This window comes from Pecten maximus, chromosome 19, assembly GCF_902652985.1.
Source record: "Pecten maximus chromosome 19, xPecMax1.1, whole genome shotgun sequence".
Lineage (NCBI taxonomy): Eukaryota > Metazoa > Mollusca > Bivalvia > Pectinida > Pectinidae > Pecten > Pecten maximus.
The window spans coordinates 11,192,899-11,206,844 of NC_047033.1; the positions used below are offsets into that span (position 1 = coordinate 11,192,899).

At 39.0% G+C, this 13,946-nt stretch overlaps 1 protein-coding gene across 1 annotated transcript; it reads left to right on the forward strand.

Annotated features, from left to right (window-relative positions):
- Positions 1 to 5,606: 5,606 nt before the first annotated feature.
- LOC117317867 (transcription factor Sp4-like) lies at positions 5,607 to 11,383 on the forward strand. The gene is given in 8 exon segments (XM_033872827.1): positions 5,607 to 5,774; positions 5,884 to 7,172; positions 7,174 to 7,559; positions 7,836 to 8,043; positions 8,564 to 8,656; positions 9,269 to 9,369; positions 9,922 to 10,029; positions 11,064 to 11,383. Coding segments are annotated over 8 exon segments (2,388 nt in total). The 5' UTR covers positions 5,607 to 5,711; the 3' UTR covers positions 11,204 to 11,383.
- The last annotated feature ends 2,563 nt before the right edge of the window (positions 11,384 to 13,946 follow it).

Consider the following 13,946-nt stretch of genomic DNA (forward strand, 5'->3'; position numbering starts at 1 on the left):
TGCCCATACAGATGATACAAGTGTGTCCATGTCCATACAGATGATACAAGTATGTCCATACAGATGATATAAGTGTGTCCATACAGATGATACAAGTGTGTCCATACAGATGATACAAGTGTGTCCATGTCCATACAGATGATACAAGTGTGTCCATGTCCATACAGATGATACAAGTGTGTCCATACAGATGATACAAGTGTGTCCATACAGATGATACAAGTATGTCCATACAGATGATACAAGTATGTCCATACAGATGATACAAGTGTGTCCATGTCCATACAGATGATACAAGTATTTCCATGTCCATACAGATGATACAAGTATGTCCATACAGATGATACAAGTATGTCCATACAGATGATACAAGTGTGTCCATACAGATGATACAAGTATGTCCATACAGATGATACAAGTATGTCCATACAGATGATATAAGTGTGTCCATACAGATGATACAAGTGTGTCCATACATATTATACAAGTGTGTCCATACATATTATACAAGTATGTCCATACAGATGATACAAGTATGTCCATACAGATGATACAAGTATGTCCATACAGATGATACAAGTGTGTCCATGTCCATACAGATGATATAAGTGTGTCCATACAGATGATACAAGTATGTCCATGCATATGATACAAGTGTGTCCATGTCCATACAGATGATACAAGTATGTCCATGCATATGATACAAGTGTGTCCATGTCCATACAGATGATACAAGTATGTCCATGCATATGATACAAGTATGTCCATGTCCATACAGATGATACAAGTATGTCCATACAGATGATACAAGTGTGTCCATACAGATGATACAAATGTGTCCATACAGATGATACAAGTGTGTCCATACAGATGATACAAGTATGTCCATACAGATGATACAAGTGTGTCCATACAGATGATACAAGTGTGTCCATACAGATGATACAAGTATGTCAATACAGATGATACAAGTGTGTCCATACAGATGATACAAGTGTGTCCATGTCCATACAGATGATACAAGTATGTCCATACAGATGATACAAATGTGTCCATGTCCATACAGATGATACAAGTGTGTCCATGTCCATACGTATGATACAAGTATGTCCATGTCCATACGGATGATACAAGTATGTCCACGTCCATACAGATGATACAAGTATGTCCCATGTCCATACAGATGATACAAGTATGTCCATACAGATGATACAAGTGTGTCCATGTCCATACAGATGATACAAGTATGTCCATACAGATGATACAAGTATGTCCATACAGATGATACAAGTATGTCCATACAGATGATACAAGTGTGTCCATACAGATGATACAAGTATGTCCATACATATGATACAAGTATGTCCATACAGATGATACATGTATGTCCATACAGTTGATACAAGTCCTTCTCTGTTTATGATAGAATAACATCATATCACTACTTCAAAGAACAATTATTTGGTCAGACTTACTTTTTGTGTGCTAGTTTTGAATGACGCAGCTCTGGGCGACGGACGGACGATTTCTGACAGATGCATGGTCGTTGCCGGAGCGTATAGTGAAGACAGAATATGAACTTCAATTTGGAAAAGCCTTACAAGTTACCTCACAGCGTGGAAATATGGTAAAATGAAAGATCGGCATGTTACAGGTATAAGAGGTAATTTGCCAAGTTCTATTTCAAACTTCCTATTAAGACGAAGCGCTCCACGTGCGGACGGAACAACGCCTTCTGATGTCCGTGAGCAGGAAATGGTGTACCAAAGGGAAGCGATTTCTCTCCGTTTTACTTTTTGGGCTGAATATGAACATTGTCAAAACTTGGCACTTCAGTACAGGATCCTTATACGTTAATGGTTTTCTTACATGTTAGAAATTACGAAAAAAACTCTCATGAATTTCATTGAAAGACAATAACAGCAAAGCAGAATAATCTCCAAATTTGGGCGGACGAAAACGATTCAGTTTTCTAAATATAAAACTGAACATTTTTGTCAGATGCTCCATATTTCTCCCTCTGTGTTATACCCATTCCTGTAGCGGAACGAACTTACTTTCTTGGCATAATCTTTGACAGAAAACTATAATTTCCTCTCATGCTAAATATCCTGAAGTAGTTTCCCACACTGACCGGTAGCCGGAGTTTCCTCTGGCACTGACACCATGTCAGGGCCAGAGGAAACTCGGGCTAACTGGCCGACTGTGAAGCCGATAGGGAGGTTATGATAAGAATCTAAACCATTATCAGATCAAAACTGAACTATGGTCCATTGTCTTTGGACCCTATTGAAAATCCTAGTATACTGTACATCACCGGGTCTGAGGCCTTCAAAACCACACCATCTGCGAGTGTCGCAAATAATGGAATTTGTGTAACAAAATAATTATCCAACTTATTAAGATTTGCTTCAAAAATGTAATCCAACGTTTGATTTACACAGGGACGTACATAAATGTATGTCCCTGATTTACACAGGGACACGTACATACATGTATGTCCCTGATTTACACAGGGACGTACATACATGTGTGTCCCTGATTTACACAGGGACACGTACATACATGTATGTCCCTGATTTACACAGGGACGTAAATACATGTATGTCCCTGATTTACACAGGGACACGTACATACATGTATGTCCCTGATTTACACAGGGACACGTACATACATGTATGTCCCTGATTGTCCCTGATTTACACTGGGACACGTACATACATGTATGTCCCTGATTGTCCCTGATTTACACTGGGACACGTACATACATGTATGTCCCTGATTTACACTGGGACACGTACATACATGTATGTCCCTGATTGTCCCTGATTTACACTGGGACACGTACATACATGTATTTCCCTGATTTACACAGGGACACGTACATACATGTATGTCCCTGATTTACACTGGGACGTACATACATGTATGTCCCTGATTTACACTGGGACACGTACATACATGTATTTCCCTGATTTACACTGGGACACGTACATACATGTATTTCCCTGATTTACACTGGGACACGTACATACATGTATGTCCCTGATTTACACTGGGACACGTACATACATGTATGTCCCTGATTTACACTGGGACGTACATACATGTGTGTCCCTGATTTACACTGGGACGACGTACATGTATGTCCCTGATTGTCCCTGATTTACACTGGGACACGTACGTACATGTGTTCCGTAATTTACACTTGGATGTATGTCCCTGATTGTTCCTGATTTACACTGGGACACGTACGTACTTATATGTCCCTGATTTACACTGGGACGTACGTACATGTATGTCCCTGATTGTCCCTGATTTACACTGGGACACGTACATAAATGTATGTCCCTGATTGTCCCTGATTTACACTGGGACGTACGTACATGTATGTCCCTGATTTACACTGGGACGTACGTACATGTATTCCCTGATTTACACTGGGACACGTACGTACATGTATTCCCTAATTTACACTTGGATGTATGTCCCTGATTGTTCCTGATTTACACTGGGACACGTACATACATGTATGTCCCTGATTTACACAGGGACGTACATACATGTATGTCCCTGATTTACACTGGGACGTACGTACATGTATGTCCCTGATTGTCCCTGATTTACACAGGGACGTACATACATGTATGTCCCTGATTTACACTGGGACACGTACATACATGTATGTCCCTGATTTACACTGGGGCACGTACATAAATGTATGTCCCTGATTTACACTGGGACGTACGTACATGTATGTCCCTGATTTACACAGGGACACGTACATGTATATCCCTGATTTACACTAGGACGTATGACATGTGTGTCCCTGATTTACAGAAATGAATGTTGATACAACAATGAGAATTTAATTTCTCGGTTTTTTATATACATAATATGAAACAATTCTAACACTGACCATTGTTCCGTTCATCAAAAGGCTACACTAGCTGACAGTTCGATAAAGAACACCGCTACCAATCGTCTTACATGAGTTCGGATTATTTCAAAATAATTTACACGACCATTTTGTCATCGGCAGAACGATGTTGTTTCTTCTCCTTTTTCCTCGACAAAAGGTATGACGGGAAAGTCATATAGGCCTATGTATATGAATCGTATACGCTTAGAAGCTGCCTACATGGTATCCAAGTGTTGGTATGAGGAAAGATATTGAAGACTATAGTATGATTAAATAAATGCCACTATTTCAATATATAAACGTTCCTGAAGTATATTAATCATATTCCGTGTAGAGTACTTTCTAAGACATTATTTATAAAATATAATATTGTAATGGTTCTCTAAAACCGATAGGAGAGCTTACCATTGTGGTTCTTCAGAATCGTACGCCTTGATGAAACTGCTGTTTGATAAATAGTAAATGCTGCATTATACTGATTTAACTTAACATCACGTAATTAATCAAATCATAATTAAATAATGTTTTATTGCATTTAAATGAATAAGGAATTCAGAGATCTTCAGTTGTATGTCCCTATTCTAATTTACTTTTTTTCTTCCAAATTTGAGGTAAACGTCATAATTCATATAACCAGAGACCTATATATAATACATCTTTATTTATAATTTCCTACAAAAAATCTTAATGATCTCCATTCAGTTTATTGATTTATACCTGGAACACGAGATCGGCCTACATATAGGCAGCTTTCTACGTAGAACTACTGGGAAGGGGCGGATTTCTCATCGATCCTCATGTCTGGAGTCAAGCAGTTTATGAAAGTAAATTGCTACGGGTTACACCCCCTCGAAGTCCGATTATGTACACACGAGTGATCTTCTTACCGTCGACGCCTAGTTGGGGCCAACGAAGGGGCTCCCATTTCAATAAATGTTATTATATGATTATAAACTATTTTATATCGTCGAACACGCATATAGAAAACAGGCTATGCTATTATGTAAAACAAGTGCCACAAAAAGATATTTTGACCGATGTAATTTCGTAAAATGTAAATAAGAGAAATGAAATTTCTGCTGGGGTGGCCTCAGTGACAGGAAACTAACTTGGCCACACCCCATGTAGGCCGGAATCGATAATTTTTCTCATATTCTCGTAAACCATTCAGTTGATTCCGTCTATTTTTGTGATCCGTTCCACACACTGAACCATTGCAGTTCTAAATTTACTAAGACAGCGATCATATCATCTCGGTACATAATTATGGCGTTATCCGTGCGATAATATAGTCTAGCTGTTTGCTATCAGTTGTTGACACACACACGAGGTCACCTAATTAACATACCCAGGAAAAGAAGTTCCTTTGATGTTGGCCTTCCCTTGATTGCCAACCTGTCAATCAAAACGACATTAAACACGCCACGAGCCGCGTCACCACACCCACAAAGAAATTAATCTAACGCCTATAAAAAGAGGTCGTGAAAGATTGCTTGTGATTTTTTTAAAATGAATTAACATTTCTCTAAAACAAAATAAAAAACATATGGATATGTTATACACAACTTGCTTAAATGAATGGTTTTAAACAGGATGGAAGATGAATGTAAAAGTATGGCCGAGAAATGTTAGTTGTATGTGGCGTAGGAATACACCCAGACGTCGAATTTGGACGGAAGCCACGGCCGGGGCACGCACTCATACACAGTCTTTGTTCACTGCCCATTTCAGCCTAAATCCGCCTCGAATATTTATAATTTCTCTGTTTTAACCAAAAGCGGTAGAATATATGACATCGGTTACTCCGAGACGGAACAACCAGGAGTATGTTGTGCCATCCAGTACATCCCAGGTACGTGACAAATTCTGTTTATCTTCGATTTTCGTGTGGTGTTTGTCGGGTTCATCATTTCGAACGCCATTGTTATTCACACCCCTAAACTAACCCCGCCTTGTTGCAGGAGGTACAACCGTCCCCCTTAGCTCTACTAGCCGCTACGTGTAGTAAGATTGGGGCACCCCCTCCCACGCCCACGGAAGAAGGGAACAACCCCGCAGGAGGGACACAAGTCAGGGTAATCGGCCAGGGGAGTGGAGAAGGCTCTGTGGCCCCGACATGGATACAACTGTCGAACGGAACGATCGTTGACGCCAGTGGTAAACAACAGACAATTGGGATTCCGATTCAGGCAGGAGGGGCACAACCGCAGTTGATTACTTCGGTAATCCCACAATTTCAGACAGTCAACGTGGATGGTCAAGAAGCTATATTTATTCCATCGTCCGGTGTGGGCGGTGGCCAAACCATCCTGGCGGGGAACCAACAACAAGTTTACACCACACCCACGGGACAGATAATAAGACAGGGGCTACCCACGGGGAGTATGATTCCAAATATGGGATATAATTTGGCGGGAAATATGGTTAACATTGGTGGAAATGTCGTCAGTTTAGCAGGCGTACAAGGACTACAGACCCGCCCACATGGTGTTGTACAGGCAGTTCAAATGCCACAACAAGTGCAACAAATGTCTAACCTTATACAAATCCCTGTGTCCACTACGAATGGTCAGTCTACATACCAAACAATTCAGGTACCAACCATGCAGGGGTTCCCAGTTGCCTTTCCCCAAGGCCAACAAGGGACACCTCAGTTACAGACACTGTCAGTGAATACTACTACTGGACAGAGTGCTTCTGGCCAGATAACATCGTCAGTGAACCAAGTCAACCAACAACAGGTAACACAGGTAGCACAACCCCAGCTTATAGAAATAGCTGCTGCAGCAACAGCCACAGCTAAATCCCAAGCTGAAAGTGGCAAGCCCTCGACCCCACAGTCCCAACCCCAGTCAGCTACATCGCAAGTGACATCTACCCCAGTGTTACAGTCGTCGCAACAAAATAACGGGGGAGCGATTATGACGGCTGGTTCGTTCGGTACACCTATTGCTAACCCCACCACTCCGAACATTTTATCTCAAATGCCTACGCTGGTACCAATAGGTACGAACTTTATAAATACAGCAACAGGTCAGGTTATACCAATGTCTCAAGCCGTAGGGACAAATGGACAGAATGTCATTGTGGCATCTATGCCACAACAGAGTGCTACAAGTTCTACCACTACAACCTCTGCAACGACGACGGTGGCATCCTCGCAGCAACAACAACCATCTTTAGTGCAAACTGTCCCACAACAAATCACAGTGCAAGCGTTACCGTCACAAAACTTTACAAACCTTACAATTTGCAGGACAGAATCAAGTAATTGCTCAAAATCCATGGTTGTCCGCATTAAATGTGGCCAATATCCGTGCTCCAAGCATGCAGACAATACAGGTACCAAATTTACAGTCTTTGCAAAATCTGCAGGGATTACAAGCTGTGCAAAATGTTCAGGGGTTGCAGGGATTTCAAATCACACCACAAGGGCAATTGATCGCCACTGGGAATGTACAAAACATGGGAGCTGTGACACTGACCCCTTCAGGGGCACTCACTGTAGCAAATGCAGTTGGTAACACACAACAACAGCCTAGTCCACAGCAGTTTACAGCGACCATACAGAATGTCGCGACGCAGCTATCAACTGGGCAGACAGGACAGACTGTACCTGGAACTCCACAGATAATTGGTAAATCCTAAAACTCATTCGTTCATTATGTTATATAATTAAATCTTAAAATAATATTTTGCTTTGAAAGTTCATATTAAAAAAAAATAATTTAATAATCATTGTCTAATCTTATCAAGATTTTGTTATATATATAAATTCGTAATTTAATAGTGGAACTTGGATTTGCAGACTTTCATGTTTACGAAATATAAGAAGATTTAACAAGTTTCAGTCATTCTTTTAGAACCTTTTTTCAGGAAAGTTCAAAAATTCATAATGATTATATTTCACCAGCTGCAGGCCAGCAGATTCAACAGGATCCAAACGACCCTACAAAATGGCAAGTTGTACAGACATCGCAGGGATCAGCAGTGACATTGAGTCCATCCCAGGTGTCACAGCAAGGCGTGTCGGTGCTTGGCAGTGAACCAAGCGTCACCTCCAACCGTAGACTACGTCGGGTGGCATGTACCTGTCCCAACTGTACCGACAACGAGGGGAGGTAACTTGCATAACATTTTAGTCTACCTTTTATGACCTTTATATTGGAAAGATTATTTCATTATTGGAAAATTAATTGCGTTTCATGATTGACAAAGTCCCATTGTCACCTTACTACAGTGCAAGGACAATAAAAATATGAATCCAATGTTTAAAAAAAAGTAGCACAGGTCAAAATATGTAAAGGTTTAATGTTATCTGCCAGAATAGTTCCGATTGACTCTAAAATTGTCTCGTCAATAAAAGTTGAAGCTATTGAGACATGCTGTAACAGCATAATAATTATCAGTTCTACAAAACATGGCAAGATGAAGTGCCCTACAGCAATCGAGTTAGCAGATCTTTTGTTTCTCCAAGAGTTTTCTGGAATTCAAGTCAACATTTCTGATATTTTACATGTAGGTTCACTTTGGTGTGAAGATGTGCAACATGTTTCTAAAGGTAAAAATTTAAACTTCTGTGTACTTAAGTCGGGGGAAAATCTGATGAATTCATTATTGACATATTTTTGTTTGTTTCAGAACTGGAGAAAACAAGAAAAAACAACACATATGTCATATTCCTGGATGTAAGAAAGTGTACGGGAAAACATCACATTTACGAGCACATTTACGGTAAATAAATAAGGTTACGTCACATTGTAAAATATAGAGCGCAGATTTCTGAGTAAATTTGTTGTCGAGTTAAAGTGTGTGGTCTTCAGTAGGTAGATTTAGTATCCTGATGATCTAGGTGTGACATCGGTTTTCACTTAGCCATACAATTAAAACAGTGTAGTTTAATCTTTTGTTAACAAGACTGTTCAAAACTTAATGTTCACATACATGTACACTTTGCTTAAAAAAACTCATCTTGTTGTTCAAAACTTAATGTTCACATGTACACTTTGCTTAAAAAAACTCATCTTGTTGTTCAAAACTTAATGTTCCCATGTACACTTTGCTTAAAAAAACTCGTCTTGGTATGAAATAAAAATTCTGCTTTAGGTTACTGTCTACTGATGATGAGTTTAATGCAAGACTTGCCTATTATGATAATGTTTCAGTTGAGTAGCAAAGACTGGAATTATGATACATAGATAACCTTTGTTTTTATTTTGCCTGCTTAAATATTTTTATTTATATTGACTCCTCAATGATTTAAAAATGACAAATAATTAGAATATGCAAATTAAATTAAATATAAGTCATCAGTAGATATTTCAATATGAAATCTGAATGTTACAGCTGGCACACTGGAGAACGTCCGTTTGTTTGTAACTGGATGTTTTGTGGGAAGCGTTTCACACGGTCTGATGAACTGCAGCGACATAAACGCACACATACAGGTATTTAAATAATTATTCCATTGGTAGTCTATGGTCCGCTGTTTTTTTTAATCTAAATGGGAGTCCTGTGTCTTAAAACCATTCTCACTTCATTTCTCTCCAACATACTATTCCAGCAGTCCAAACCTTGCTTACACATGGTGACAACATCTTTGAAAGTTTGAGAGCTGTCCAATAATAAATGTAGGTCACTGTGACCTTTATTTTGTGCTTCACTGAATTTGGTTGTATACTACACATTAAGATATTTCTATCTTGATCTGGAAACCATCTCAGTAAACTGTTTGATCTGATATGTCTGTGTCTATACATTTACATTGCTACGTGAAATTGACAACATTAATTAGCCTCCAGTACTTTGTCAATGTCCCAACTTTTTTGTACATAATCCAGCGCTAACTTAAGAAAGATTTGGGATAGTTACAACTATATGTATGGCTATATCACAGAATTGTTTCTACAATTTGCAACTTCTGTCAATTAAATATCATTATTGGCAAACATCAATAACAGCTTGGAAAAATCATCATCATGTAATCTTTGTGTAACCAGGAGAGAAGAGGTTTGAGTGTAAAGAATGCAAGAAGAAATTCATGAGAAGTGACCATCTATCGAAACATAGGAAGACTCACTTTAACAAGAAAACTGGTCCAAATCTAGGTAAGTATTTTCCAGATTTCAAACTAATTCTTCGGACGATATATTTAATTTTTTCAGTCCACAAAGGTTAGATAAATCTACGTTTTAATAAGGCTCTGTTTTCCATCTCTTGGAATAATGTTATATATATTTATAGAATTGGGCGTATTTGTCGTTTATAACTTTCAGTATGGGTACGGTCAGCAATAACTGGCACCTCTTGATATTGCTTCAAGTAGCAACCATATTTATACAGGTCAAAACTCACAGGTATGACTGTGTGCTATGAAATTATGTTAATTTCAAGTAAATTGAGATATTTGTTTCATGGTACAGCACCGTCAGCATTAACACTGCTTGTCAAAAAAAATTTTTTTTAATAGCAGCCATTCTATAGAAATATATCAATTTATCATCAACAAATAAATGAAATCATGATAGCACTCTAAAACTGATAACTTTTAAGAAGTTATTCAACAACTATAGAGGTGAAGTATGATAGAAATTTTTGTGATGTAATAATTCATGCTATATTCACTTTCAATTCAAAAGATACTTATTTTCTGGGATGGTGGTAATAGAATAAAAGTATCAATTTTGGTATGGTTTCAGAATTTACAACAGACCTTTTTAGCTTGGAAGTCAGTCATCAATGCATAATTACTCTTTTTTGTCAATGATGTCAATTGGACATTCTACACACTTCAAACTATTATCTAGTGTAACGTGTTGTATTGTAGACTGATACTCTGATGTCCGAGTTACTGTAAAAGTGGATACTTTCGCGCCGTCAAGATATTTTTGCGCTAAATTGTATCTTTTATATTTAGTATTTTTATGTGTTAATATATTCGCGTGTGGAAATTTTCGCGGAGATTTACTGATAGCGAAATAAGCGAAAATTTCCACACCGCAAATATTTCCACTTTTGCAGTATCACAGACTGTCCCAAACCTGATACATTCAAACTTTATACAATTCAGATCCACAAGTAGTTGTACAAAGATTTACTATAATTTTTGTTTCTCATTTGTGATTTTTCCTCTACTTCTCAGATAACAGTGGAAGTGTTGAGGATGAGGAGGGAGAGATGATGGAGGGTGGTACCATGGTGATGATCGAGTGTGATGATGGAGGAGAGGATGGTGTTGAACCTTCGTTTGAAGTCACGGACGATGATATTGATGTACAATGACCTCAATTCTTTAGTAGAATTGGATGACTAAACCTTATCGAGTCAGATATATATGACTTTAATGTATAAACCATGACATAAATTATTTGGTATTAATTTATAAATGAAAGGACGATGAATGTGGCGGGTATATCCAAAGGGTCAAGGACAATGAGTGTAGCAGGTATATCTAAAGGGTCAATGTCAGGCAACGATGAATGTGGCGGGTATATCCAAAGGGTCAAGGACAATGAGTGTAGCAGGTATATCTAAAGGGTCAATGTCAAGGACAATGAGTGTAGCAAGTATATCTAAAGGGTCAATGTCAAGGACAATGAGTAGTTCAATTAGATTGTGACCGGTAGAAGCAAAATGCTGAAGGTCAAGGATGATGACCCTAGTAGGTATATTCAAATGTCGAGGACAGTGGTCATTACAGGAAAAGTAGATGAAGCAGAGGCCATCGTCAACGGAGCAACTGTACACACATTTGTATTGGTTTAGTAGAGCTACAGACGATGCAACATGATTATAATTAAAAGAGATGGATATCAGTGGTTAAATGTTGTGATCAACTCTCACAGAAACCACAATAATAAATTTAAATGGACACTTCAGGAGGCATACATACGTCGCACTACAGGAGGCATACATACGTCGCACTACAGGAGGCATACATACGTCGCACTACAGGAGGCATACATACGTCGCACTACAGGAGGCATACATACGTCGCACTACAGGAGGCATACATACGTCGCACTACAGGAGGCATACATACGTCGCACTACAGGAGGCATACATACGTCGCACTACAGGAGGCATACATATGTCGCACTACAGGAGGCATACATACGTCGCACTACAGGAGACATACATACGTCGCACTACAGGAGACATACATACGTCAACACTGAAAAGGGGAAACATTATCAGGATTCCACAGTGAAGATAGAAGTAGAAATCGGACACTTTCTTCAAAAGAATTGTCGGCAATAATTAAGAATCATTCCATTTGATGTATTAATGTTCAAAGTAGATTTTGGTGCAGATGTGATATTGTTTTCAAATGAATTTTATTAGACATTTACTGTTCTGCATAGTTGCATTTATGAGTATTCTTTATATAGCTATCGTCCTGTAGATTTTTATTAGCCCACCATCATCAGATGGTGGGCTATTCAAATCGCCCTGCGTCCGTGGTCCGTCCGTCCCTCCCTCCCTCCCTCCGTCCGTCCGTCCGTCCGTCCGTAAACAATTCTTGTTATCGCTAATCCTCAGAAAGTACTGAAGGGATCTTTCTCAAATTTCATATGTAGGTTCCCCTTGGTGCCTAGTTATGCATATTGCATTTTGGGACCGATCGGAAAACAACATGGCCGACAGGCAGCCATCTTGGATTTTGACCATTGAAGTTTGTTATCGCTATTTCTGAGAAAGAGCTGAAGGGATCTTTCTGAAATTTCATATGTTGGTTTCCCTTGGTGCCTAGTTATGCATATTGCATTTTGGGACAGATCGGAAAACAACATGGCCGACAGGCAGCCATCTTGGATTTTGACAATTGAAGTTTGTTATCGCTATTTCTAAGAAAGTACTGAAGGGATCTTTCTGAAATTTGATATGTGGGTTTCCCTTGGTGCCTAGTTATGCATATTGCATTTTGGGACCGATCGGAAAACAACATGGACGACGGGCAGCCATCTTGGATTTTGACCATTGAAGTTTGTTATCGCTATTTCTGAGAAAGTACTGAAGGGATCTTTCTCAAATTTTATATGTAGGTTTCCCTTGGTGCCTAGTTATGCATATTGCATTTTGAGACCGATCGGAAAACAACATGGCGACGGGCAGCCATCTTGGATTTTGACCATTGAAGTTTGTTATCGCTATTTCTAAGAAAGAACTGAAGGGATCTTTCTCAAATTTCATATGTAGGTTCCCCTTGGTGCCTAGTTATGCATATTGCATTTTGAGACCGATCTGAAAACAACATGGCCGACAGGCAGCCATCTTGGATTTTGACAATTGAAGTTTGTTATCGCTATTTCTGTGAAAGTACTAAAGGGATCTTTTTCATATTTGTTATGTAGGTTCCCCTTGGTGCTTAGTTATGCATATAGCATTTTGAGACCAATCGGAAAACAACATGGCCGACAGGCAGCCATCTTGGATTTTGACCATTAAAGTTTGTTATTGCCATTTCTGAGAAAGTACTGAAGGGATCTTTCTCAAATTTCATATGTAGGTTCCCCTTGGTGCCTAGTAATGCATATCGCATTTTGGGACTGATCGGAAAACAAAATGGACGACAGGCAGCCATCTTGGATTTTGACCATAGAAGTTTGTTATCGCTATTTCTGAGAAATTTCTGATTGGATCTTTCTCCAATTTCATATGTAGGTTCCCCTTGGTGCCTAGTTATGCATATTGCATTTTGAGACCAATCAGAAAACAACATGGCCGACAGGCAGCCATCTTGGATTTCGAAAATTGAAACTGGTTATCACTATTACTAAGAAACTAATGAAGGGATCTTCCTGAAATTTCATATGTAGGTTCCCCCAGGTGCCTAGTTATGCATATTGCATTTTGAGACCAATCGGAAAACAACATGGCCGACAAGCAGTCATCTTGGATTTTGACAATTGAAGTTTGTTATCACTATTCCTCAGAAAGCACTGAAGGAATCTTTCTCAAATTCCATATATATAGGTTCCCCTTGGTGCCTAAATCTTAAATTTTATATATAGGTTTCCCTTGT